At 41.6% G+C, this 25,489-nt stretch overlaps 1 protein-coding gene across 4 annotated transcripts in view; it reads right to left on the bottom strand.

Annotated features, from left to right (window-relative positions):
• fgf13a (fibroblast growth factor 13a) overlaps nt 1-25,489 on the bottom strand; it is a 471,224-nt gene that overhangs the window by 54,506 nt on the left and 391,229 nt on the right. For all 4 annotated transcript variants that reach the window (XM_072271062.1, XM_072271063.1, XM_072271064.1 and 1 more), the window contains one exon: nt 5,262-5,365. In XM_072271062.1, the coding sequence (XP_072127163.1) occupies nt 5,262-5,365 (104 nt within the window). The remainder of the gene's footprint in view (nt 1-5,261; nt 5,366-25,489) is intronic.

Genomic DNA, 25,489 nt, shown 5'->3' with positions numbered 1-25,489 from the left:
CTGATTACACAAAATCACACAATCAGGTGAGGGATGAAGAGAGATTTTCATGGAAAATCCCACAAACCCAAGTAGAAATAATTTTACAATAAACGTGCTTCTTCAACCTCCAGTTCCTGTTGAATGAATAGTTTTCATCCTAACAAATGGCCTTAAATCCGATGACTTTACAGCTAAGAGTGGAGCAAGGACTTGATCAGATCATTCTACTCTTCTTTCTGAGGAGGTTGAAGAGAGCTGGATATCTAATTTCACATTATTCTACAGATGTGCAGTAGAAAGCATCCAAACATGCTGCATTATTGCTTGCTACAGATGTTATAGACTGTAATAGTGACCATAACCCAGTAGTATGTCATGTGAAAGTAAAACTTAAAAAACTAAAGAAGCAAAAACCTGAACAATCCCTTGACTATTTGCAATTAATTAAAGAAGCCAACTTAAGACAAAAATTTACAATTGAAGTAAAGAATAGATTTCAAAGTCTAGAAATAGAATCTGTTGAAGATGATAGCAATCATGTAGAATTGAAATTTAACTCTCTAAAGGATGCCTTGGTAGAATCAGCAAAGTCAGTGATCCCTAAAAAAGAAAAGAGCACAAAGAATAAATGGATGACAGATGAAATCAGAAATCTAATGGAAGAAAGGAGACAGAAGAAAGCAAATCTTATAGAATATAAATCCTTAGATTAAAGAAGTTAAAAGCTCATGTCAAAAAGCCAAAGAAGAATGGTTAAACCAGGAATGTGAGCAAATAGAAAGAATCCCTATTACTGATCCAAAAAGGTTACATCAACAAATCAAAAATATCACTGGTAAAAAGCTCCTCTGTTCTTCAGGTGGATGTTTGAAACCAAAGGACGGTACCATTATCATGGAAAAAATGAGATTATGAACAGATGGACTAAGTATATTCAGGAATTGTTTGAAGACGATCAAGGCGAAAAACCAGAAATTAAGAAAAACATTGAAGGTCCAAGTAATTTAAAATCTGAAGTTGGTAATGCAATAAATAAGACGAAGAAAGGAAAGGCAGCAGGTCCTGATGAATTAGTAATAGAACAAATTATCACCCTTGAAGATTATGGAATTGAAAAACTTACTGATTTATGAGACTGGAATAACACCAGAAGAGATGAAAGAATCGGTATTTATCACTCTTCCTAGGAAATCTGGAGCAATAGAATGTGAATTACATAGGACCACAAGTTTAATGAGTCATATCACCAAGATACTTCTAAGAATTTTGATGACAAGAGCTAAAAGTAAGATACAAGCTGAAATAGGCAAAGAACAATGTGGTTTTGTGAAAGACAAAGGTACAAGAAACACAATATTGATGTTAAGGATCCTATCAGAACGAGCTATTCAAGTGCAAAAAGATTTGTTTGTTTGTTTTATCGACTACACAAAAGCATTTGATAAAGTGAAGCACAATAAGTTATTTGAAATATTACAGGAAACTCTAGATCTAGATTTGAAAGACCTCCGCCTAATCAGAAATCTGTACTGGGAACAAACTGCCGCTGTAAGAATAGATGGAGAAGTGAGTCAGTTTATGAAAATCAAGAGAGGCGTCAGACAAGGGTGTGTTTCCTCCCCTGATTTATTTAGTGTGTACAGTAATGAAAACAAATATCCCCTGGGATCAATAAAGTATGACTATGACTATGACTATGAAACAATATTACAAAAAATAAGAGACATCTTGGGAATCAAAGTTGGCGGTGAAAACATAAATAATTTCAGATAGGCAGATGACACTGTGTTAATTGCAAGTACGGAGGAAGAACTACAAAACTTAATTGATATAATTGTTGAAGAAAGTGCAAAAATGGATCTATCAATCACAAAAAGACAATGTATGGTGATATCCAAAAAGAAGGAGAATCCTATCTGCAGGCTGAGAATAAACGGGGAAGACATAAAACAAGTACAGAACTTTTGCTACTTAGGAAACTGGGTGACATCAGATGGCAGGTGCGACTTGGACATCAAAAGACGAATAGAAGAAAGACACCTTTACGAGAATGAAGAGTATACTGACCAATACTAAACTAGGCATGACAACCGCCTCAGTGTACTGAAATGTTACATTTATCCAGTTATGTTATATGGCTCAGAATGTTGGACAATATCTAGTAACATGAAGAAACGAATTGTAGCAGCAGAGATGTGGTTTTTGAGGAGGATGCAAAGAATATCATGGATGAAACGAATATCTAACGAGGATGTCATGAACAGAGCAAACACAAAAAGAGAAATAATGTATGAGATCATGAAAAGGTAACGTAACTTCATTGGACATGTGATTAGGAAAGAGGAGTTAGAATGCACGGTAATGATGGGAAAGATTGAAGGGAAGAAAGCAAGAGGAAGACAAAGACAAATGATGATGGAGACAGCAGCCAGAGAACTGGAAATGAATACCAATGAATTGATCCACTTGACCCGAAACAGGAGTGTGTGGGCCATGGCAGTCAAAGCTCAAACTGGGCACAGCACCTGACGATCGTGATGACAGATGTTATGGCCCATGATGTTGTGCCAACCTTTTAACCTTTTCTAAGATCAATTTAACCCTTCCCTGCCACATAGCCCTCAATTTCTCTATCATCCATGTGCCTATCTAAGAGTCTCTTAAATGTCCCTAATGTATCTGCCTCTACCATCACCTCTGGCAGCCTGTTCCACACACCTACCACAGGGCCAGTAACTATTCATATTAACTAACGTTATGTAGACACCAATTAGGTATGAGAGATGTGAACTTCCCTCTACTCAGGACATTTACCAAGATATGTGTGTAAAAAGGGTCTGAGGGATTATTGGGGACCCATGTCACCCCAATCACAAACTGTTCCAGCTGCTACCATACAGGAAACGGTACCACAGCATAAAAGCCAGGACCAACAGGCTCCGGGACAGCTTCTTCCACCAGGCCACCAGACTGATTATATCACGCTGACACAACTATATTTCTATATATTGACTGTCCAGTTGTACACACTATTTATTATAAATTACTATAAATTGCACATTGCATATTTAGACGGAGACGTAACATAGAGAGTTTTACTCCTGATGTATATGAAGGATGTAAGAAATAAAGTCAATTCAATTCAATTCAATTCAATTCAGGATTTCAGGAACAGCTTCTTCCCTTTCACCATCAAATTTCAGAAACGATAATGAACCCATGTACATTGCCTCACCTCCTCTTTTTCTTTTTTTTCGCTTTTTAATTTGTTGTTCTTTTTATTATTATGTATTGCAATGTACTGCTTCTGCAAAACAGTAAATTTCTCGATATACGACAGTAATACTAAACCTGTTTCTGAATTCTGTAATTAATTCAACATATAAAGTCTGCTTTACGTCTCTTGACACATTTCACAGAAGAAGGGAGTTTTCTGTGAAAAGTTTATAAAGTTGTTGGTTACATCCATCAGCCTGGAACTCCTGTTCAAATTATCCAAGGCTGAACATTCAGAATGTGGTAGAATATGGTAAATTGTGGAAATTCCTGTCAAATATTGAAAGGCCTAGATACAGTTGATGTGGAGAGGATGTTTCCCATAGGGAGGGAATCTAGGCACAGCCTCAGAATAGAGGGACATCCATTTAGAATGGAGATGAGGAGGAATTTCTTTAGCCGGAGTGTGGTAAATCTGTGGAATTCATTGTTGCAGGTGGCAGTGGAGGCCAAGACATTGGATATATTTAAAGTGGAGGTTGATAGATTCTTGATTAGACAGGGCATCAAATGTTATAGAAAGAAGGCAAGGAAATGGGGTTGAGAGGAATAACAAATCAGCCATGGTGGAATGGTAGAGCTGACTCGATGGGCCAAATGGTCTAATTCTGTTCCCATGACTTATGGTCAAATGCGAAATGTGTCATTTTCATATGGGTACCTTTGATGTTATTTGTTGTCAAAAAGGCACAGCAGCATCTACCCTTCTTAGGAGACTGACGCGTACAAGGCTCCTCGTCACAATCCAAACATCTTCCTAAAGGAGCATCAAGAGTGTCCCGTCTGGCTGCATCACAGTGTGGTACAGAAGCTGCAAAGCGTCAGATTACAAGACCCTACAGAGGACAGTGAAAACCGCTGAGAGGATCAGCGGGGTCTCCCACCCCCACTACTTGTGACATTTACCAGAAACGTTGCAGACAAAGAGCCCAAAGAATTGTGGAGGATCCCAACCACCCATCCCACAATCCCTTTGACCCACTGCTGTCAGGAAGGAGGTACAGGAGCATCAGGACTGGGACTGCCAAACTGGGAACAGTTCCTTCCCTCAGACTGTGAGACTAATGAATACCCTGTCAGCACCAAGGTCTTGTTACTAGGACAGTGAGCTGTTTATTGTTTACTGTGCTGTTTCCCTCCCATATACCCCTCCATTTTTCTATCATCCATGTGCTTATCTAAGAGTGTCATAAAATGTCCCTAATGTATCGGCCTCTACCACCACTCCTGGCAGTACATTCCATACACCCACCAGTCTCTGTATAAAATACTTACCTCTGACACCCCCTATAATTTTCTTCAATCACCTTAATATTGTGTGTCTTGGATTTCTATCCAGGGAAGAAAGTGCCGCTGTCCACTCGATCTATGCCTGTTATCATCTTGTACACCTCTATCATGTCACCCCTCACCCTCTTTCGCTCCAAAGAGGAAAGCCCTGCTCACTCAACCTGTCCTCATCAGACATGCTCTCTAATCCAGGCAGCATCCTGGTGAATGTCCTCTATAATAAAAAAGGAAATGATCAGCTAAGGTTAGCTTGGGTACCTTACACACGGAGACTGGAGAAGTTAGACTGGGGAATAAGGAAATGGCAGAGAAATTTATCAAGCCCTTTGCGTCTGCATTCATGGAAGAAACATTACCAAAAAAATCACATAGAGGCTGGGCAGATCTGCAGTTCTGGAGTAAATGTGATCAAAGATATTCAGGTTCATTGAAAACTGGTACCGTGGAAACAAAAATGTGACTGAAGGCAAATAATTTCCCAGCAGCTGATGAATGACATCTTGAAGGAAATGGTAATGGACAGAGTAATGGCACATCTTTCTTGTGTAGATTAACAAAATGTAATTATTATTCTGAGCTGAAAAGACAGTCATGTCAATCTATGAGAAATAAAAACCTTAACTGTAAGCCTATTTCAATTACAGTGAGTCCATTTAGTGCATTAAACAGTTTCCTAAGGTAAGCTAATATATTCATCTGTGTTCAGTACTTACTGATGTGTAAAGGTAACCCTCGTTGTTCATTGCCAGGTAGAGACCTGTTTTCACACCTTGGATGGCAACAACACGAAGACCCACCGGTATGAGGTTGAATAAAGCTGTGGAAAGAGAAAATTCTGTCTGAGAAATCAACCAGTAATCTCTTAAACAAAGTTCAAAGTAAATTTATTATCAAAGTACTTACACGTTACCATATACAACCCTGAGATTCATTTTCTAGTGGACATACTTAATAAATACAAAGAAACACAATGTATAATGTGCAAAAAAAAACAAACTGTGAAAATTCAAAAAGAAAGAGAAGAAAATACTACTACTACTACTAATAATAAAAAATCAATAAAGAATGAATATCTGGCACATGAATGAGTTGAAGAGTTCTTGAAGGTGGTCTGGAAGGCCAGTTATTGTGCAGAATCTTGAAATGAAATAAAATAATAACAAATGGAGTAGAGAGGTTAGCCATTTTACAGAATGGTAGGACAAACTCGAGGGGCCAAGTGGCCTCCCCAGCCTTCTTTCTCTGGCCTGTAGAGTGTTGCTGTAGTGTGAGGTCTCTGTTTGGATCATTGTCCCTTTGAAAGATCTGGCATTTGAGTACTACCACACAGAGACCAAGCGTGGTGTTCCCAATTAGTATTACAAAGCAGAATGGCAGTTTTTTCCCTCTTTATCCATTTTTTAACCATTTACCCCCTCAGGGTCAATTTGATACATTTTCCTTTAATCATGATGACCCCCTAACCCTCCCCTCCACACCCCCAACCACCAGTACATTATCATTTCCTGTCAGGCACCATGTGTACAGACACTCCTGTGTCGAATGTCACTTTATGGACATACACTCAATCTAGGTATATGCTCTCTTATGCACGTGTATTTATTTCTTTTTAATATCATTATTTTGTTCCTTATCTTATTTTTTTGTGTTGCATCAGATCCAGAGTAACAAATATTTTGTTCTTCTTTACATTTGTTTAATGGAAATGACATTAATCAATCTTGAATATTCAATATTGAATGACTGTTTCAGTTCGGGAACAGTTATTACTCTTCAACCATCAGGCTCTTGAACCAAATTCATTGTATAAACAAATGAATAACCCAATAGTTAAACATTCTTTACGTATATAGTTTCAATTTTGAAAATTTTTTGGGTTGAACCAATTTATTTTAGCAAGTCCTATTATATCTAATTTCTTTTTTTCAACCTTCCACTATGGATCAAGCTTATTTAGATTGGAAAATCAAAGGTATAGTACGATTTTGTGATTTATTTTTGGATAATTGTTTTATGTCCTTCGAACAACTATCTAATAAATATAATTTGCCTAGATCACACTTTTTTAAATATCTACAGGTTAGAAACTTTTTAATTACTGTTTCTCTTAATTTTCCAAATTTATATCCAATGGATATTTTGGAAAAAAATTTAGATTTAAATCTTTTTCAGAAAGCTGTTGTAGCAATTATTTATAATACAATTATGAATTTGTGTCCTGATGTATCTAATACAATTAAAACTGATTGGGAAAGAGAACTTAAGATTACTGTACTGATTGAAAAATGGGAAAAAATTCTTCAATTAGTTAATTCATCCTCTATATGTGCTAAACATGCGTTGATACAGTTTAAAGTAGTGCACAGGGCTCGTATGTCCAAAGATAAATTACCTCGTTATTACTCTTATATAAATCCTATATGTGATAGATGTCATACTGAGATAGCTTCTTTAACTTGCATGTTTTGGTCATGTCCTTTGTTGGAAAAATATTGGAAAGATATTTTTGATATTATCTCAACAGTTTTGAATATAGACTTACAACCTCACCCAATTACTGCTATTTTTGGGTTACCAATGATAGAGTCAAATCATTTAATCTCTTCAGCTCGTCAGATGATTGCATTTCTTACTTTAATGGCTGGAAGATCCATTTTGCTGAATTGGAAAGAGATTAATCCTCCTACCGCATTTCATTGGTTTTCTCAAACTATGCTGTGTTTAAATTTGGAAAAAAATTAGAAGTGTTGTTTATGACCCCTCTTTTAAATTCGAAAAGGCTTGGAGGCCATTTATTCAACATTTTTATATGATGTAATTTGACCATTTCCAAACTTATTTTACTTCTCTGTAGTGTTGGTTGAGAGGAATGGAGTCGACACTAAGGTTTTCTCTTTTTTTATCATGTTACAAAACAGCCCATGTCTTTTTTTAGTTTAGTTGATTAATTCTGTTTAGATTAGTTTTTTTGGGGGGGTTATAATTTTTTTTCTTTTTTCATGATTTTTAGATTTTTTTAATGTTTTATATAGTTCATCTGTATCCTATATGATTGGGAGTTTTATCACTTAAGTGTCAACTAGCTTTACAATTACTTATGCTAATTATAACAATTATTCCCAATAACTTTGTACCATTACCATGTTATGTTTATTTTTATGAAACTAATAAAAAGATTGAAAAAGACAGGAAGAAAAGCATCATTAGTGTGAACAACCAACACATTCGGAGGCTGTGCCAGCAGTGTCTCTATGCTTCCTGCTCCAACATAGCCTTTCCAGAACTGACCAACTCTAACTAGTATATTTTTGCAATGTGGGAGGAATCCAGAGCACCCAGCGGAAACGCACACAGTCACGTGGAGAATATACAAACGTGTTACAGACAGCAGCAGGGATTGAACCCTGACTGCTGGCACCGAAAAGCACTGTGCTACCGTGTGAATGTCAAGTCAAATTTATTTATATAGCACATTTAAAAACAACCCACATTGACCGAAGTGCTGTACAGATCAGAGCAGAAAAGCTAAAATCACAAATATGAGAAACACAGACATAACCAACAAGGCAAACAGCTTATAGGCACAAAATAAACAATGCAAGGGCCTAGGCACAAGCCAAAAATCAGCCGCATCAGGGGGATTCAAACACTAGTGAATAAAAGTAAGGTTTGATCCTGGATTTAAAAGAGTCGATGGAGGGGGCAGATCTGATAGGGAGGGGAAAACTGTTCCACAGTCTAGGGGCTACAACAGCAAAGGCATGGTCACCCCTGAGCTTAAGTTCAGATTGCAGGACAGCCAGGAGCCCCAAGTCAGCCGGCCTGAGGGACCTGGAAGTAGAATAAGGGGTTAGAAGGTCTGTGATACAAGGGGGATCCAGCCTATTTAGGGCTTTATAAGCAAACAGGAGAACCTTAAAATTAATTATGGACCGTACTGGCAGCCAGTGGAGAGAGGCCAGGATAGAAGTAATGTGGTCCCTCTTCCGGGCACCTGTCAGGAGCCTGGCTGCGGCATTCTGGACCAGTTGCAGGCGGGATAGGGATGACTGACTAATCCCAGTATACAGGGAGTTGGAGTAGTCCAAGCGGGAGGATATAAGGGCGTGGATGACTTTCTCGAGATCTTTGGAAGAGAGAAACTGCTTAGTACGAAGCTGGAAAAAACTGGCTTTTACTACTGCATTAAGTTGCTTGTCAAACTTAAAGGTGGAATCAAATATCACACCAAGGGATTTAACAAGGAAATGGAGCTACAGCTACAGCTTTCTGGCTGCAGTGAGGGGGTTGTGTGTTATGCAGTCTTTCTTGTTTCCTTCTTGTTCACTTCTCGGTGAAGTTTGAAGCAAATTGATCCACAATGCACTTCCTGTACCAGAGGTACCTGTGATGTGCTGACAGTTTTCATGACCATCCCACACTGCTAACAACTTGTATCGTATATGCACCTTGTTATTTGTTAATTTATTTGTGGTAGTTATGCGCCCTGCCCCCCGCCCCCCCCCCCCCCCCGCCGAGTTAGGTAGTGGGAAGTGGCTCCATATGTCACTACTACAGGGGGTGACGACCCTGCCTTACACGAGTCCCGGGCTCAGCTGGCTCCGGCTGACAGTACCCAGTATGGGCCCCTATCCAGGGTTACAGATCCCACTGCCTTGTGGGTATCTTCGGGAGAAGAGAAGGCTGAGGAGTAAACCCTACACAAATCCGGAGTGGAGCCCCTAAGGCGGTTGGATGATGTTTCACGTCACCTCCCGGCAGCTCCTGCAGCCAAGCTGATGCCAAATGTACTGCTTCACATTCTTTCGGACCACATCCGCGAGGCTGAGAGGGGGATCTTGGGATCAATAAAGTATGACTATCTTGATGTCTGGGCAGCCCAGGATCTCTTTATTCATCGCCCAGGTCTGCGACCCGGAAAACCGGGTGCATCCGTTGTCTACTTAGACAGACGGAGCCATTAGATTAGATTATTTGTGGTATAATTGTGTGAGTTCTATGTACTGTGTTGTGCACCTTGGTCAGGATGAACATTGTTTTGTTTGGTGGTGTACATGTGTACAGTTGAATGACAATAAACTGAACTTGCACTTCAACTTGAACATGGAAGAAACAGTTTAGTGAAAAAATGTCAGTGTTCTAACAAATGTTTGGACGTTTTGGTTGCCCCTTTGTACTGATCTCTGAGATGGGTCAGAACATTACAGCAGTGAATACACTTCAAAAAAATCGACTGTAAATCATGTTGGGACCTCCAGAGGTCAAGAGAAACATGATAGAAATGCAAATTCTCCTACTTAATCAGGAGGCAGAACTCTCACTCAACCATGATGAGTTATAAAATATCCATTTTGTGTTTATTGCTGAGACCTTCCTTGCTCGCTGACCAGACTGCCAGCTAAAAGCTGCACAGGGCAGCAAGCCAGACTGGTCCTCGGCTTGATAAACTGCCTACTTCCCCTGGATTTGAGTGACAAAGTTGTCTGGTGTTTTAATGTCTTCTTAACTTGTCTGAGCCAGGCAAGAGAAGGTAGAAATTTATCCTCTGCTCTCTTCACTGAACACACAATCCAGGAATTATAGCAGGCAAAGAATGTTGCTAAGATAGGCCTTCAAATTTCAAAAGCAAAACTCATGATGTGAATCAGGGTAGAAGTAGATTCTAGGATCATCTGTGTTCAGTGCTCCCACTGTGGCTTCCTCAACATCGGTGATTCCAGACACAGATTGGAGGACCATCTCATTGGGTACCTTTGCTCTGTCTGCCACAAAGATGGAATTTCCTGGTGGTAACCCATTTCAATTCAACTTCCCATTCTCATTCTGTGTCCACCCATGGCCTCCACTACTGCCATGATGAGGCCACACTCAGATTGGATGAGCAACACCTCATATTTTGTCTGAGTAGCCTCCAACCTGATGGCATGAACATTGATTTCTCTAACTTCTAGTAATTTCTCCCCCTTCCTGCTCTATTATTCCATTCCCCACTTTGGTTACCCTCTTCCCTCTTCTCTTCTCCTCACCTGCCCATCACATCCCTCTGCTTCCTCTCCTCTTAACTTCCTACCTTTTTTACCCATGGTCCACTCTCCTGTCCTATCAGATTTGTTCTTCAACCCTTTACCTCTCCACCTATCACCTCCCAGTCTGTAACTTCACCGCTCCTCCCTCACCTGGTCTCACTTATCACCTGCCAGTTTGCACTCCTTCCCAACCCCACCTTCTAATTCTGGTATCTTCTCCCTTCCTTTCCAGTCCTGATAAAGGGCCTTGGACTGAAATGTTGACTGTTTATTCCCCTCCATAGATGCTGTCTGACTTGTTGATTTCTTTCAGCAATTTATGTGTGTTGTTCAAGATTTCCAGCATCTGCAATGTATCCATTTCTTTTACAGCAATGACCCTCCCCACCAACATAGCATTTCAGATTGATCTGTTGTCTATGCATGTGCATTGTTCTCTCTCACTCTCTCGCTGCAATGTGAATACACCAGTTAAAGCTACTCCTCGCATGTGTGTTTTTATTTAATTAATATGTACAGTGCATATAAAAAGTATTCACCCCCCCCTTGAAAGTTTTCATAGAAACTTAGAAAACCTACAGCACAATACAGACCCTTCGGCCCACAAAGCTGTCCTTACCTTAGAAATTACCTAGGCTTACTCATAGCCCTCTAATTTTCTAAGTTCTATGTACCTATTCAGGAGTCTCTTAAAAGACCCTACCGTATCCACTTCCACCGCTGCCGCCGGCAGCCCATTCCATACACTCACCACTCTCTGCGTAAAAAACTTAACCCTGACATCTCCTCTGTACCTACTTCCAAGCACCTTAAAACTGTGCCCTCTCACTCTAGCCATTTCAGCCCTAAGAAAAACCCTCTGACTATCCACATAATCAATGCCTCTTATCATCTTACACACCTCTATCAGGTCACCTCTCATCCTCTGTCGCTCCAAGGAGAAAAGGCCGAGTTCACTCAACCTATTCTCCTACGGCATGCTCCCCAATCCAGGCAACATCCTTGTAAGTCTCCTCTGCACCCTTTCTATGATTTCCACGTCCTTCCTATAATGAGGCGACCAGAACTGAGCACAGTACTCCAAGTGGGCTCTGACCAGTGACTTATTTAGCTGCAACATTACCTCTTGGCTCCTAAACTCAATCCCATGATTGATGAAGGCCAATGCACCGTATGCCTTCTTAACCACACAGTCAACCTGCATAGCAGCTATGAGTGTCCTATGAACTCGGACCCCAAGATCCCTCTGATCCTCCACACTGCCAAGAGTCTTACCATTAATACTATATTCTGCCATCATATTTGACCTACCAAAATGAACCACCTCACACTTATCTGGGTTGAACTCCATCTGCCACTTTTCAGCCCAGTTTTACATCCTATCAATATCCCGCTGTAACCTCTGACAGCCCTCCACACTATCCACAACATCCCCAATCTTTATGTCATCTGCAAATTTACTAACCCATCCCTCCACTTCTTCATCCAGGTGATTTATAAAAATCATGAAGAGTGAGGGTCCTAGAACAGATCCCTGAGGTACACCACAGGTCACTGACCTCCATGTGGAATATGACCTGTCTACAACCACTCTTTGCCTTCTGTGTGCAAACCAGTTCTAGATCTACAAAGCAAGGTCCCCTTGGATCTCATGCCTCCTTACTTTCTCATGTTTTGTTGTTTTACAACATTAACCCACAGTGAATTTAATTTCGTTTTTTTGACACTGATCAAAAGGACTTTTTCGTGTCAAAGTGAAAACAGATCTCTACAAAGTGATCAAAATTAATTACAAATATAAAACACAAAATAATTGATTGCATAAGTATTCACCACCTTCAAGTCAGTATTTAGTAGATGCACCTTTGACAACAATTACAGCCTCGAGTCTGTGTGGATAGGTCTCTACCAGCTTAGCACATTTGAACACAGTAATTTTTTCCCACTCTTCTTTACAAAACTGCTCAAGCTTTGTCAGATTGCATGGGGATCATGAGTGAACAGCTCTTTTCAAGTCCAGCCACAAGTTCTCAATTGGATGAAGTCTGGACTCTGACTTGGCCACTCCAGGACATTAACTTTGTTGCTTTTAAGCCATTCCTGTGTAGCTTTGGCTTTATGATTGGGGTCATTGTCTTGCTGGAAAACAAATCTTGTACCACGTTGCAGTTCTCTTGCAAACTGCATCAGGTTTTCCTCCAGGATTTCCCTGTATTTTGCTGCATTCATTTTACCCTCTACCTTCACAAGCCTTCCAGAGCCTGCTGCAGTGAAGCATCTCCACCGCATGATGCAGCCAACATCATGCTTCACAGTAGGGATTGGTGTGTTTTTGATGATATGCGATGTTTAGCTTATGCCAAACAGATCGTTTAGTCTGATAGCCAAAAAGCTCAATTTTGGATTCATCAGACCATAGAACCTTCTTCCAGCTGACTTCAGAGTCTCCCACATGCCTTCTGGCAAACTCTTGCTGAGATTTCATGTGAGTTTTTCAACAGTGACTTTCTCTTTGCCACTCTCCCATAAAGCTGAGACTGGTGAAGTACCCAGGCAACAGTTGGTGTATATACAGTCTCTTCCATCTCAGCCACTGAAGCCTGCATCTCCTCCAGAGTTGTTTTTGAGGATGGCCTGCTAGGCAGAACATAAGAAATAGAAGCAGGAGAAGGCCACCTGACTCTTCAAGACTGCCCCGCCATTCAATAAGATCATGGCCGATCTGGCCATGGACTCATCTCCACCTTTTCCCCATAACCCTTCATTCCTCTGCTATGCAAAAATCTATCCAACCTTGTCTTAAATATACTGAGGTAGCCCTCATTAAGTAGAGGATTCCACAGATTCACCATTCTCTAGGAAAAGTAGTTCTTCCTCATCTCTGTCCTAAATTTACTCCCTCATGGGACATGGCTTTAAGGTAAGGGGTAGGAAGTTCAAGGGGGATATTAGAGGAGGGTATTTTACTCAGAGAGTGGCTGGTGTGTGGAATGCACTGCCTGAGTCAGTGGTGGAGGCAGGTACACTAGTGAAGTTTAAGAGACTACTAGACAGGTATATGAAGGAATTTAAGGTGGGGGCTTATATGGGAGGCAGGGTTTGAGGGTCAGCACAAAATTGTGGGCTGAAGGGCCTGTACTGTGTTGTACTATTCTATGTTCTATGTTCAAATATTGAGGCTATGCCTCCTGGTTCTAGACTCACCTACCAATGGGAACAACTTTCCTGTCTCTATCTCATCTATACTTTTCATAATTTTACATGTTTTAATAAGATCTCCTCTCATTCTTCTGAATTCCAGTGAGTACAGTCCCAGACAACTCAATCTCTCCTCATAGTCTAACCCCTCATCTCTGGAATCAACCTGGTGAACCTCCTCTGCACCACCTCCAAAGCCAGTGTATCCTTCCTCAAGCAAGGAGACCAGAACTGTACGCAGTACTTCAGATGTGGCCTCACCAGTACGCTGTGCAGTTGCAGCATAACCTCCCTGCTCTTAAATTCAACCCTTCTGGCAATGAAGGCCAACATTCTATTTGCCATCTCGATAGCCTGCTGCTCCTGCAAACCAAACTTTTGTGATTCATGCACAAACACTCCCAAGTCCCTTTGCATAGCAGCGGGCTGCAATTTTTTTTTACTATTTAAGTAATAATCTGCTCTTTCATTTTTCCTTTTAAAGTGGCCAACAGTGTATTTACCAACATTGTACTCCATCTGCCAGACCGTTGTTCACTCACTTAACCTATCTATATCTCTCTGCAGACTCTCCATATCCTCTGCACAATTTGTTTTTCCACTCAATTTAGTATCATCAGCAAACTTAGGTACACTACACTTGGTCCCCTCTACCAGATCATTAATATAGTTCCAGATCGTTAATGTAAACAGATTTACAGCTGTGCCATATTCTTTCCATTTCTTGATGATTGACTTAACTGTATTCCAAAGGAGATTCAGTGACTTGGAAATTTTCTTGTATTCATCTCCTGACCTGTGCTTTTCAATAAACTTTTTTCCAGAGTTCCTTGGAGTGCTCTTTTGTCTTCATGTTGTAGATTTTGCCAGGAAATTGACTTACCAGCAGTTGGACCTTCCAGACACAGGCGTACATTTACTACAGTCAATTGAAATACTTTGACTGCACACAGGTCTCCAAAAACGTATCTCCATTTAACGAATTATGTGACTTCCAAAATCAACTGGCTGCTCCAGTGATGATTTGGTGTGTCATAATAAAGGGGGTGAATACTTAGACAACCAATTATGTTGTGTTATATATTTGTAATTAATTTAGATCACTTTGTAGAGATCTGTTTTCACTTTGACACGAAAGAGGCTTTTTCTGTTGATCAGTGTCAGAAAAGCCAAATTAAATCCACTGTGATTCAATGTTGTGAACTAAAAATAAAACATGAAAACTTCTGGGCGGTGGGGGGGTGGTGGTGGGAATATATTTTATAGGCACTGTAGTTGTGCAGAGACACAACAAATTGGTGATGAGTATGAACCTGAATGTCAGAAAATATCACAAAATGTGCTGACAGGTACAAGACAAAACAATAAAAGAATGAGAGTTAAACAGCACAAGAAAGCCCTCACAGACACAAACAAAGGCGTGAATACAGCGTAGTACACAGTGAAAGACACGCTGAATTTAAAGTGATAATAACGTGGCGATAGCTTCAGTTGGGGAAATTGGTGAATTTGATAGTGCCAATAAAGGCTGGGAGCTGTGTATCGAGAGGGTGGAACTGTGTTGTAATATGAACAACGCAGAGGAGCAAAAAAAGCTCCTCTGCTTCTTAAGACCATAAGACCATAAGATATAGGAGCAGAAGCAGGCCATTTGGCCCATCAAGTCTGCTCCGCCATTCAATCATGGGCTGATCCAATTCTTCCAGTCATCCTCAATACCCTGCCTTCTCCCCATACCCTTTGATGCCCTGGCTAATCAAGAACCTATCTATCTCTGCCTTAAATGCACCCAGTGACTTGGCCTCCACAGTCGCTTGTGGCAACAAATTCCACAGATTTACCACCCTCTGACTAAAGTAATTTCTCCTCATCTCCATTCTAAGTGGATGTCCTTCAATCCTGAAGTCGTGCCCTCTTGCCCTAGAATCCATTACCATGGGAAATAACTTTGCCATATCTAATCTGTTCAGGCCTTTTAACATTCGGAATGTTTCTATGAGATTCTCCCTCACTCTCCTGAACTCCAGGGAATACAGCCCAAGAGCTGCCAGATGTTCCTCATATGGTAATCCTTTCATTCCTGGAATCATTCTTGTGAACCTTCTCTGAACCCTCTCCAATGTCAGTATATCCTTTCTAAAATAAGGAGCCCAAAACTGCACAGAATACTCCAAGTGTGGTCTCACGAGCACCTTATAGAGCCTCAACATCACATCCCTGCTCTTATATTCTATACCTCTAGAAGTGAATGCCAACATTGCTTTACCTTCTTCTTCACCACCAACTTAACCTGGAGGTTAACCTTTAGGGTATCCTGCACAAGGACTCCCAAGTCCCTTTGCATTTCTGCATTTTGAATTCACTCCCCATCTAGATAATAATCTGCCTGTTTATTTCCTCCACCAAAGTGCATGACCATACACTTTCCAACATTGTATTTCATTTGCCACTTCTTTGCCCATTCCCCTAAACTATCTAAGTCTTTCTGCAGGCTCTCTATTTCCTCAACACTACCCACTCCTCCACCTATCTTTGTATCATTGGCAAATTTGGCCACAAATCCATTAATCCCATAGTCCAAATCATTGCCATACATCGTAAAAAGCCGCCGTCCCAACACCAACCCAGCCAGAATAGGATTCCTTCATTCCCACTCTGTTTTGTGCCAATCAGCCAGTGCTCCACCCATGCTAGTAACTTCCCTGTAATTCCATAAGCTCTTATCTTGCTAAGCAGCCTCATGTGCGGCACCTTGTCAAAGGCCTTCTGAAAATCCAAGTACACCATATCTACTGCATCTCCTTTGTCTACCCTGCTTGCAATTTCCTCAAAGAATTGCAGTAGGTTAGTCAGGCAGGATTTTCCTTTCAGGAAGCCGTGCAGGTTTTGGCCCATCTTGTCATGTGCCTCCAGGTACTCCGTAATCTCATCCTAAACAATCGATTCCAACAACTTCCCAACCACTGATGTCCGGCTAGCAGGTTTATAGTTTCCTTTCTGCTGCCTCCCACCCTTCTTAAATAGTGGAGTAACATCGCACTTAGTGCATCCATTGAACTCACTGTTACAAACAGGAGCAAAGTGGGAATAGCCAGAAAGATGTGAAAAAGCATTCAAGGAAACGAAGAGACTAATAACATCTGATGAACTGCTCACCCATCTGTGGTAAACCATGTATATATGTTGTAACTGGGTTACCTGTCTGGACACAGCCCTCTGCTGACTGCCCCTGTGGCTCCTCCCACAGAGTCCTGTATAAAGGTGTTCGCCTTGCCCCTCCCCCTCAGTCCGGGGGCAGACACTCACTGTGGAGGTCGTATTGTACAGCGAATAAAAGCCTTTCAGTATTTTACCAAACCTCAGTCTTTTGGAGTAATTGAAGGTGCTTCACCATTATGACCCATTGCGCGTGCGCTCTCTCTCTCCCTCTCTCTCCCTCTCTCTCTCTCTCCCCGCCCCCCCAACCAATGTGAAAGCCATTTCCGGAGCGCGTGCTGTTATTTAATCAATATGTAGTTGTGCACGGGTACATCACAGGAGATTATCAGTATGTATGTCAACATATACCAACAAAGGACATTTTATTGCCTCTTGAGACTTTACAGTGCTTTAGGTACAATATTCTAGCCTGTTTCATGGTCTCATTGCCTGGAACAGTCACAGCTGAAACCGTCCAATCAATCCATGACCTGCTCAAATCTTAGACCGTAAGACAGAGGAGCAGGTTTAAGCCATTCTGCCCACCAAGTCTGCTCTGCCATTCCATCATGGCTGATATATTATCCCTCTCAATCCTATTCTCCTGCCTTCTCCTCGTAACCTTTCATGCCCTGAGAGATGTTCCCTCTAAGGTGCATGCATTCACATCTTTTGGCACTAGCGCACAAAGAGATTTAAACAGTGCATGAAAGGTTGCCAACCTTTACCTTGTTGGCCTGTGAAGTATATCTCACGATCGTAAACAATCACATTTCCTTTTCTGATTTCTGATGTGGAAGCTGTTGACAACGGGCTTAATTATACCATTTTTATTGAAGAAGTTATTGATTTTCTATGTCTAATTTCAAAGAAGCGAAGGATGTGATGCTTAATAACTGCTCGTTTGTTTAAAGCGGAATTGCTTAATGAAGCAGGAGAAACTGCTACACCAAAAGCTCATGAGATCAGGAATGTGCAGTAATGACAAATACTTACGTACAATACAGAAACTGGTGTTACCTGTGTGTATTGTCATGATGCAAAAATTGCTGGAGAATTTGCAAGTGGGAAGAAGTGGAGTGGTATTTGGAAATGTTTTAAAGCGTCATTTAGCAAGCAAATTGCAAAAGCTCTGGTGAGAAATCTTTCATTACTCACTATAGGCCTGCTACATATGTTTTGTGAGAGTGCAGACGAACGAGAGCAAAAACAATCAAACCCAGAGGAAATCAATGTTTCAATGCTCTTATTGGCAGTGTTTTGCTAGCTGTTAAAATGAATACCTCTATATGTATATAAAATTCAGTGCGCACATGTTGTCACCATGCAAAAAGTTGCATAGCACAAGATTTTTGAGCACACTGCTCATTACAAGTTAGAGAGAACTTTGGCTCTAACTAATCAAGAACCTATCAACCTCCGCTTTAAATATATTCAATGACTTAGCCTCCACAGCCGTTTGTGGCAATGAATTCCACAGAATCACCACTCGCCGGCTAAAGAATTTCTTCTCATTTCTCTTCTAAATGGACATCACTCTGTTCTGAGGCTGCACCCTCTGGTCCTAGACTCCCCCACTATAGGAAACATCCTCTCCACATCACTCTAATATTTTCATCTTCATTAGTGTCCAGCAAGGGATGACTCTTCACTTAGCCATTGGATTAACTAACTGTATCTCAGCTCCTCAAATTAGCACATTCAGTACATCAGAAACCCATAGGCCAAATATTGCTGTAGTCTTGTCTTCCTGTTGGGCCAGAAAAGCTGGTTCTGCACTATATCTCTAAATAAAAATTCATAAAGATGACAAGAACTGGGTTACTGGAGGGAGACAGAATGCATTAAGACATACTTATTGAAGGGTGGAACAGGCTGGATGGGCCAAGTGGCCTCTCCTGGTCCTAATGTGCATTATGTATATCCTCAGTGGAAACAAGTACGCCATGTTTTTGTGTATGTGTTACTTGTCTCGTTTCCACCTCACTTTAATTTGGTCATTCTCTGTTTGGGGACCAAACAGAGTCATGGAACACGACAGCACAGAGTCAGACTCTTTGGCTCATTAATTTGTGACAAAATGTTGTTCTGCCCATTCCCATCACCCCGCACCCTCCATATCCTTCCCACTCGTATACTTCCAAACTTCTTGTAAATTATCCTGCAGCAGGCTCTGCTGGTCCAAAGAGCTGCAGCATCCTCAAACCCACCTGTTTAATTCCAGCCCAATCACAATGACCAATTAACCTACTAACCGGTACGTCTTTGGGCTGAAAGAGGACGTCAATTCAAGTTTATTGTCATTTGACTACATACATCTATACCATCAAATGAGACTACGTTTCTCCAGACCAAGGTGTAAAGCACAATAGTACACATAACAGAGAGTAAGGATAAAATCTACAATGCATAAATAAACAAAATAAAGTGCATATATTAGATTAACCAGTACACTTTGAATGCGATGTGACAGTGGGTTCAGAAGCCTAATGGCCTGAGGGAGGAAACTGCTTCCCATCCTGACTGTTCTTGTTTTTATACATTGGACTCCCCTGCCAGATGGTAGAAACTCAAGGAGAATGCTGAATGGGTAGGTGGGGGCATCTGGAGAGGATGCTGGATGGGTGGGTGGGGACATCTGGAGGGGATGCTGGATGGGTGGGTGGGGGCACCTAGAGGGAATGCTGGATGGATGGGTGGGGGCACCTGAAGGGAATGCTGGATGGGTGGGTGGGGCATCTGGAGAGGATGCTGGATGGGTGGGTGGGGGCATCTGGAGGAAACCCACACAGTCACGGGAAGGAATGTACAGACAAATTCAGACTGTGTGGCACTCCAGTTGAACCCAGATCTACTTATGCTGGCAGATTGTTCTACTCTCACTACCCTTTGAGTGAAGAAGATTCCCCTCATGTTCCCCTTAAACTTTTCACCTTTCACCCTTAAGCCATGACCTCTGGTTGTAGTCTCATTCAACTGTAGTTTACCCAGTCTGTACCCCTGATAATTTGTACACCTCTATAAATTCTCCTCTCAATCTCCTATGCTCCAGGGAATAAGGTCTTAAACTATTACTCCTTCCCTCCCAATTCTCCAGAACCACCATCCTCACCTTGTCCCTCAATTTCCTTCATTCCCATCCTCAATCTTCACCCTCAACTTCTACCATTCCCATCCTCATCCTCTCTCTCAAATCACTCCATTCCCATTCCCACCCTCTCCCTCAATTCCCTGCATTCCTATCCTTACCCTCTCCCTCATTTCTTTCCCTCAATTCCCACCCACAGGCCACAGTGGGAGAAGAGCATTCTGGGTCAGCTGATGACCCAGAATGCATTTCTTTCTTGAACAGATCATGCTTGGGCAGAGCTGAATCTTGGATTTCGAGCATCCATTCACCCCACTATTTACTGATCCAATTACTATGGCTTTTTACTTCAGAAGCCAACACCAGTTCAACGCCCCAGATAAGCAGCTCCCCAGAGCACAGGGTTTGGCAGTGTCATCGTGGCAGCCTGCTCTGGGACAGCAAAGATTGATTTTCATCAAGAAAAATATTTAGGCTAAAAAACAAAAGTAAAGGTTAATTAAATTCTGTTCGCACTGTTCTATGACTCAACAACTTTAGCAATAAATTGCTCCTACACTTCTCTCTATTCCTGCTCAATCCGACAAGCTTTAATAACAGTCTTTACATTACACCTCAGGAATTACTCAGACCAGGGACACAAAGAGGCATTGAACACTGCAGCACAGAAAAAGGTCCTTCAGACCATCTATAAGACCAAGAGACCATAAGGCATAGGAACAGAATTAGACCACACAGTCTATCAAATCTACTCCACCATTCCATCATGACTGATTTATTATCCTTTTCAACCCCATTTTCCTGCCTTCTTCTCATAACTTTTGATGCTTTGATTAATCAAGAACCTATCAAGCTCTGCTTTAAATATACCGAATGATTTGATCTCCACAACCACTTGTGGTAATGAATTCCAGATTCACCACCCTCTGGCTAAAGAAATTCATTCTCATGATTGTTCCAAATGGATGTCCCTCTATTCTGAGGTTGTGCCCTCTAGTCCCACACTCCCCCACTACAGGAAACATCCTCTCCACATCCACTCTATCTAGGCCTTTCAATAGTCGACAGGTTTTAATGAGATCCCCTCAGCTTTCTAAACTCCAGTACTCACTGGCCCGGACACGCTCTTAATGCGTTAACCCAAAACTGCACACAATACTCCAAGTGCGGTCTGACCAATGCCTTATAAAGCTACAGCATTACATCTTTACTTTTATATTAGACCATAAAACATAGGAGCAAAATTAGGCCATTTGGCCCATTGAGTCTGCTCTGCCATTCAATCAGGGCTGATATTTTCCCTTTTCTCCCCTACTCAATCCCATTCCCTGGCCTTCTCCCAGTAGCCTTTCATGCCAAGTCCAATCAAGAATCTATCTATCTCTGCCTTAAATACACCCAATAACCTAGCCTCCAAGCTGCCTGTGGTAACAAATTCCACAAATTCACCACCCTCTCACTAAAGAAATTTCTCTGCTTCTCTGTTTTAAATGGATGCCCCTATTTCCTGAGGCTGTGCCCTCTTGTCCCAGACTCCACAACATCGGACACATCCTTTCCACATCTACTCTGTCTAGCCTTTCAACATTCAAAAGGTTTCAATGAGATCCACCCCCCATCCTTCTAGATTCCATCGAGTACAGAACCAGGGCTAAATGTTCCTTGTATAATAATCCTTTTTTCCCCAAGAATCATCCTTGTAAACATCCTCTGAACCTTCTCCAATGCCAGCATATCTTTTCTTAGATGAGGAGCCCAAAACTTGTTCATAATACTCTAGGTAAGGCCTCACCAGTGGATTAGAAAGCCTCAGCATCACATCTCTGCTCTTGTATTCTAGACCTCTTGAATTGAATTCCTTCCTCACTACCAACTCAACCTGCAAGTTAACCTTTAGGTTGTTCTGCACAAGGACTCCTAAGTCCCTTTCCATCTCAGATTTTTGGATTTTCTCTCCATTTAGAAAATAATCTGCACATTTATTTCGACCATCAAAGTGCACGACCATGCACTTTCCAACATTGTATTTCATTTGCCACTTTCTTGCCCATTCTCCTAATCTGTCCAAGTCCTTCTGCAGCCTCAACACTACCTGCCTCTCCACCAACCTTCGTATCATCTGCAACTTGGCAACAAAGCCAGCTATTACAACACCTAAATCATTGATATACATCATAAAAAGATGCAGTGCCAATACTGACCCCTGCAAAACACCACTAGTCACTGGCAGCCAACCAGACTGAGTGCATTTATTCCTACTTTCTTCCTCCTACCAATCAGCCAATGTTCTAACCATTCCAATAACTTTCCTGTAATACCATGAGCTCTTAAATTGGTAAGCTGTCTCATGTATGGTACCTTGTCAATGGCCTTCAGAAAGTCCAAATGTACAACATCTACTGCATCCACTTTATCTATCATTAAGGGAACCATACTGACTTTGTCCTATTTTGTCCTGTGTCACCACGTACTCCATCACCTCATCCTTAACAATTGACTCTAACATCTTCCCAACCGCTGAGGTCAGGCTAACTGGTCCATAATTTCCTTTCCGCTGACTTCTCCTTTCTTAAAGAGTGGAGTAACATTTGCAGTTTTCCAGTCTTCTGGCACCATGCCAGAGTCCAATGATTTTTGAAAGATCATTTCTAATGCCTCCACAATCTCTACCGCTTCCTCTTTTAGAACCCTAGGGTGCAGTTTATCTGGTCCGGGTAATTTATGTACCCATAGGTCTTTCAGCTTTTTGAGCACCTTCTCCCTTGTAATAGTAAATGCACCCACTTCTCTTCTTTCACACACTACAACATCTGGCACACTACTTGTGTCTTCCACAGAGAAAACTGATGCAAAACACTCATTTATTTCATCTGCTATCTCCCCGTCCCCCATTAATTATTTCTCCGATCTCATTTTCTAGCAGTCCTATATCCACTCTCATCTCTCTTTTATTTTTTACATACTTGAAAAAGCTTTTACTATCCACTTTGATATTGTTTCTAGCTTGCTTTCATATATCATCTTTCCCCTCCTAATGGTTCTTTTAGTTGCTCTCTGTAGGATTTTAAAAGCTTCCTAATCCTCTATCTTTCAGCTAATTTTTGCTTTGTTGTATGCCCTCTCTTCCTCCCTTTTGTTTTTACATCAGTTTTGACTTCCTTTGTCAGCCACGGTTATACTATTTCATTATTTGAGTATTCCTTCATTTTTGGAATACATCTGTCCTGTACCTTCCTTATTTCTCCCAGAAACACACGCATTGCTGCTCTGCTGTCATTCCTGCCAGCAGCTCCTTCCAGTTTACTTTGGCTATCTCCTCTCTCATACCACTGTAATTTCCTTTACTTCACTGAAATACTGCTACGTCAGACTTCAGTTTTCCTCTATCAAATTTCAAGTTGAACAATCATATTGTGATTACTGCCTCCTAAGGGCTCTTTTACCTTAAGCTCCCTAATTGCCTCCAGTTCATTACAAAACACGCAATCCCGTCTTGCTGATCTCCTAATAGGCTCAACGACAAACAGTTCTGAAAAGTCATCTCATATGCATTCAAAAAACTCACTCTCTTGAGATCCATTACCAACCTGATTTTCCCAATTGACCTGCATGTCAAAATCTCCCATGGCTATCATAACATTGCCCTTTTGACATGCCTTTTTGACTTCCCGTTGTAAACTGTGATCCACATTCCAGCTACTGTTGGGAAGTTTGTATAACTGTCATAGGGTCCTTTTACCCTTGCAGTTTCTTAACTCAGCCCCCAAGGATTCATCTTCTTTACCAGCAGAGCCACGCCACCTCCTCTGCCATTTCAAATTGTGAAGGACCTCACTAAACAGAGATAGCCACAAGTCAGCACCATCCAAGACAAAGAAGGAAGCTGTCTCACAGAAGACGAAGACATTCCCAACAGATGGACTGAGTATTGTTTAGACCTTTACACCCATCAGACCCAAGGAAATCCCAGTGTACCCACAAGCCAGGACTCATCAAATGATGATGACTTTCCAGTTCTGCGGGAAGAAGTAGAAGCAGCCGTAAGTTGCTGGCACCTTACAGCAGTGCCAGAATTATAGAACCATAAGTCTTATCAGCCACGCAAGCAAAGTGATGTTGAAAGTCACCTTGAACAAACTGAAGCCACAGACAGAAGTTATAATCATTGAAGAGCAGGCTGGATTCAGAAGTGGAAGAAGTACAACAGAACAGATATTTAACCTCTGAGTACTGTGTGAGATATTCAACAGGACATCTTCAAGAAGGCATTTGATACGGCACGATGCAGTCTGGGCCACAATGAAGAGATACAAAATGGGCCAGGCGCTGATCCAAGACATCAAGCAGCTCCACGCCAAAGCTAGCAGTGTGGTACTTGTTCAAGGCACAGTTGGAGAGTGGTTCCACACATCAGAAGGAGATTGACAAGGCTGCCTACTTTCACCTACACTGTCCAACAGTTTCCTGGAGCAAACAGTGAGAGATGCCCTGTCAGGCCATATCGGCACAGTCAGCATCGGAGGACAGATCATAACCAACCTCGAGTTCACCGATGACATTGATGGGCTGGCAGGAAGTGAGGAGGAATTGGCCTGCCTCGTGAACCATCTGGATGATACATCTACCAGATATGGAGATCAGCACAGAGAAAACCAAACTGATGAGAAACAGTGAGGAGCCAATCACAACAAACACCACAGTCAGTGGACAAGAACGAGAGGCTGTCAAATGGTTCAAGTATCTTGGCACCATCGTCAACCAAGAAGGATCAAAGCCTGAAGTCCTTGCAAGAACAGTCCAAACAACAATGCTGGATAAACTAAAACCAATCCGCTGAGACAATCACATTGTGCTCAGATCCAAGTTGAACTCCTGTATACACTTGTGCTCTCCATCTTCTTGTATGCTTGCGAATAATGGACTTTGTCAGCAGAGCTGCAAAAGAAGATCCAGACAGTAGAAATGAGATGCTTCAGAAGGCTCCTTGGCACCTCCTATACAGACCATGTCTCAAAGGATGAAGTACGACGAACCATCACCCAACTCGAGACACGACGAAGATCTACTGCTCACAGTAAAGAAGAGGGGCCTGAGATGGTACGGCCACATAACAAGATCAAGTGGACTCTCGAAGACCAAGCTTCAGGGAATGGTGCAGTGAAAAGTAAATGGGACAGACAGAGGAAGAAATGGACAGACAATATTGCAGAGTGGACCAGAGGGAGCTTTGTCGCAACCCAGACATTTGTCCGCAACTGTGAGAGATGGAGGCAATTGGTGCTGCGCTCATCTATACAGCACCCCTATGACCCAGGCAGGTTGTGGATCTGTAATTGTAACAGATGTCTACTGCAAAGGTGTCACCTGAGGGATTCTCTCAACAATCTAATCTTCAATCCTATCCAAGATTCCATGAATGGATCTCAAAGTT

Source organism: Mobula birostris, chromosome 10, assembly GCF_030028105.1.
Source record: "Mobula birostris isolate sMobBir1 chromosome 10, sMobBir1.hap1, whole genome shotgun sequence".
Classification (NCBI taxonomy): domain Eukaryota; kingdom Metazoa; phylum Chordata; class Chondrichthyes; order Myliobatiformes; family Myliobatidae; genus Mobula; species Mobula birostris.
Note: the sequence above shows the minus strand (reverse complement) of the source record. Positions and strands in the feature narration are given on the sequence as shown.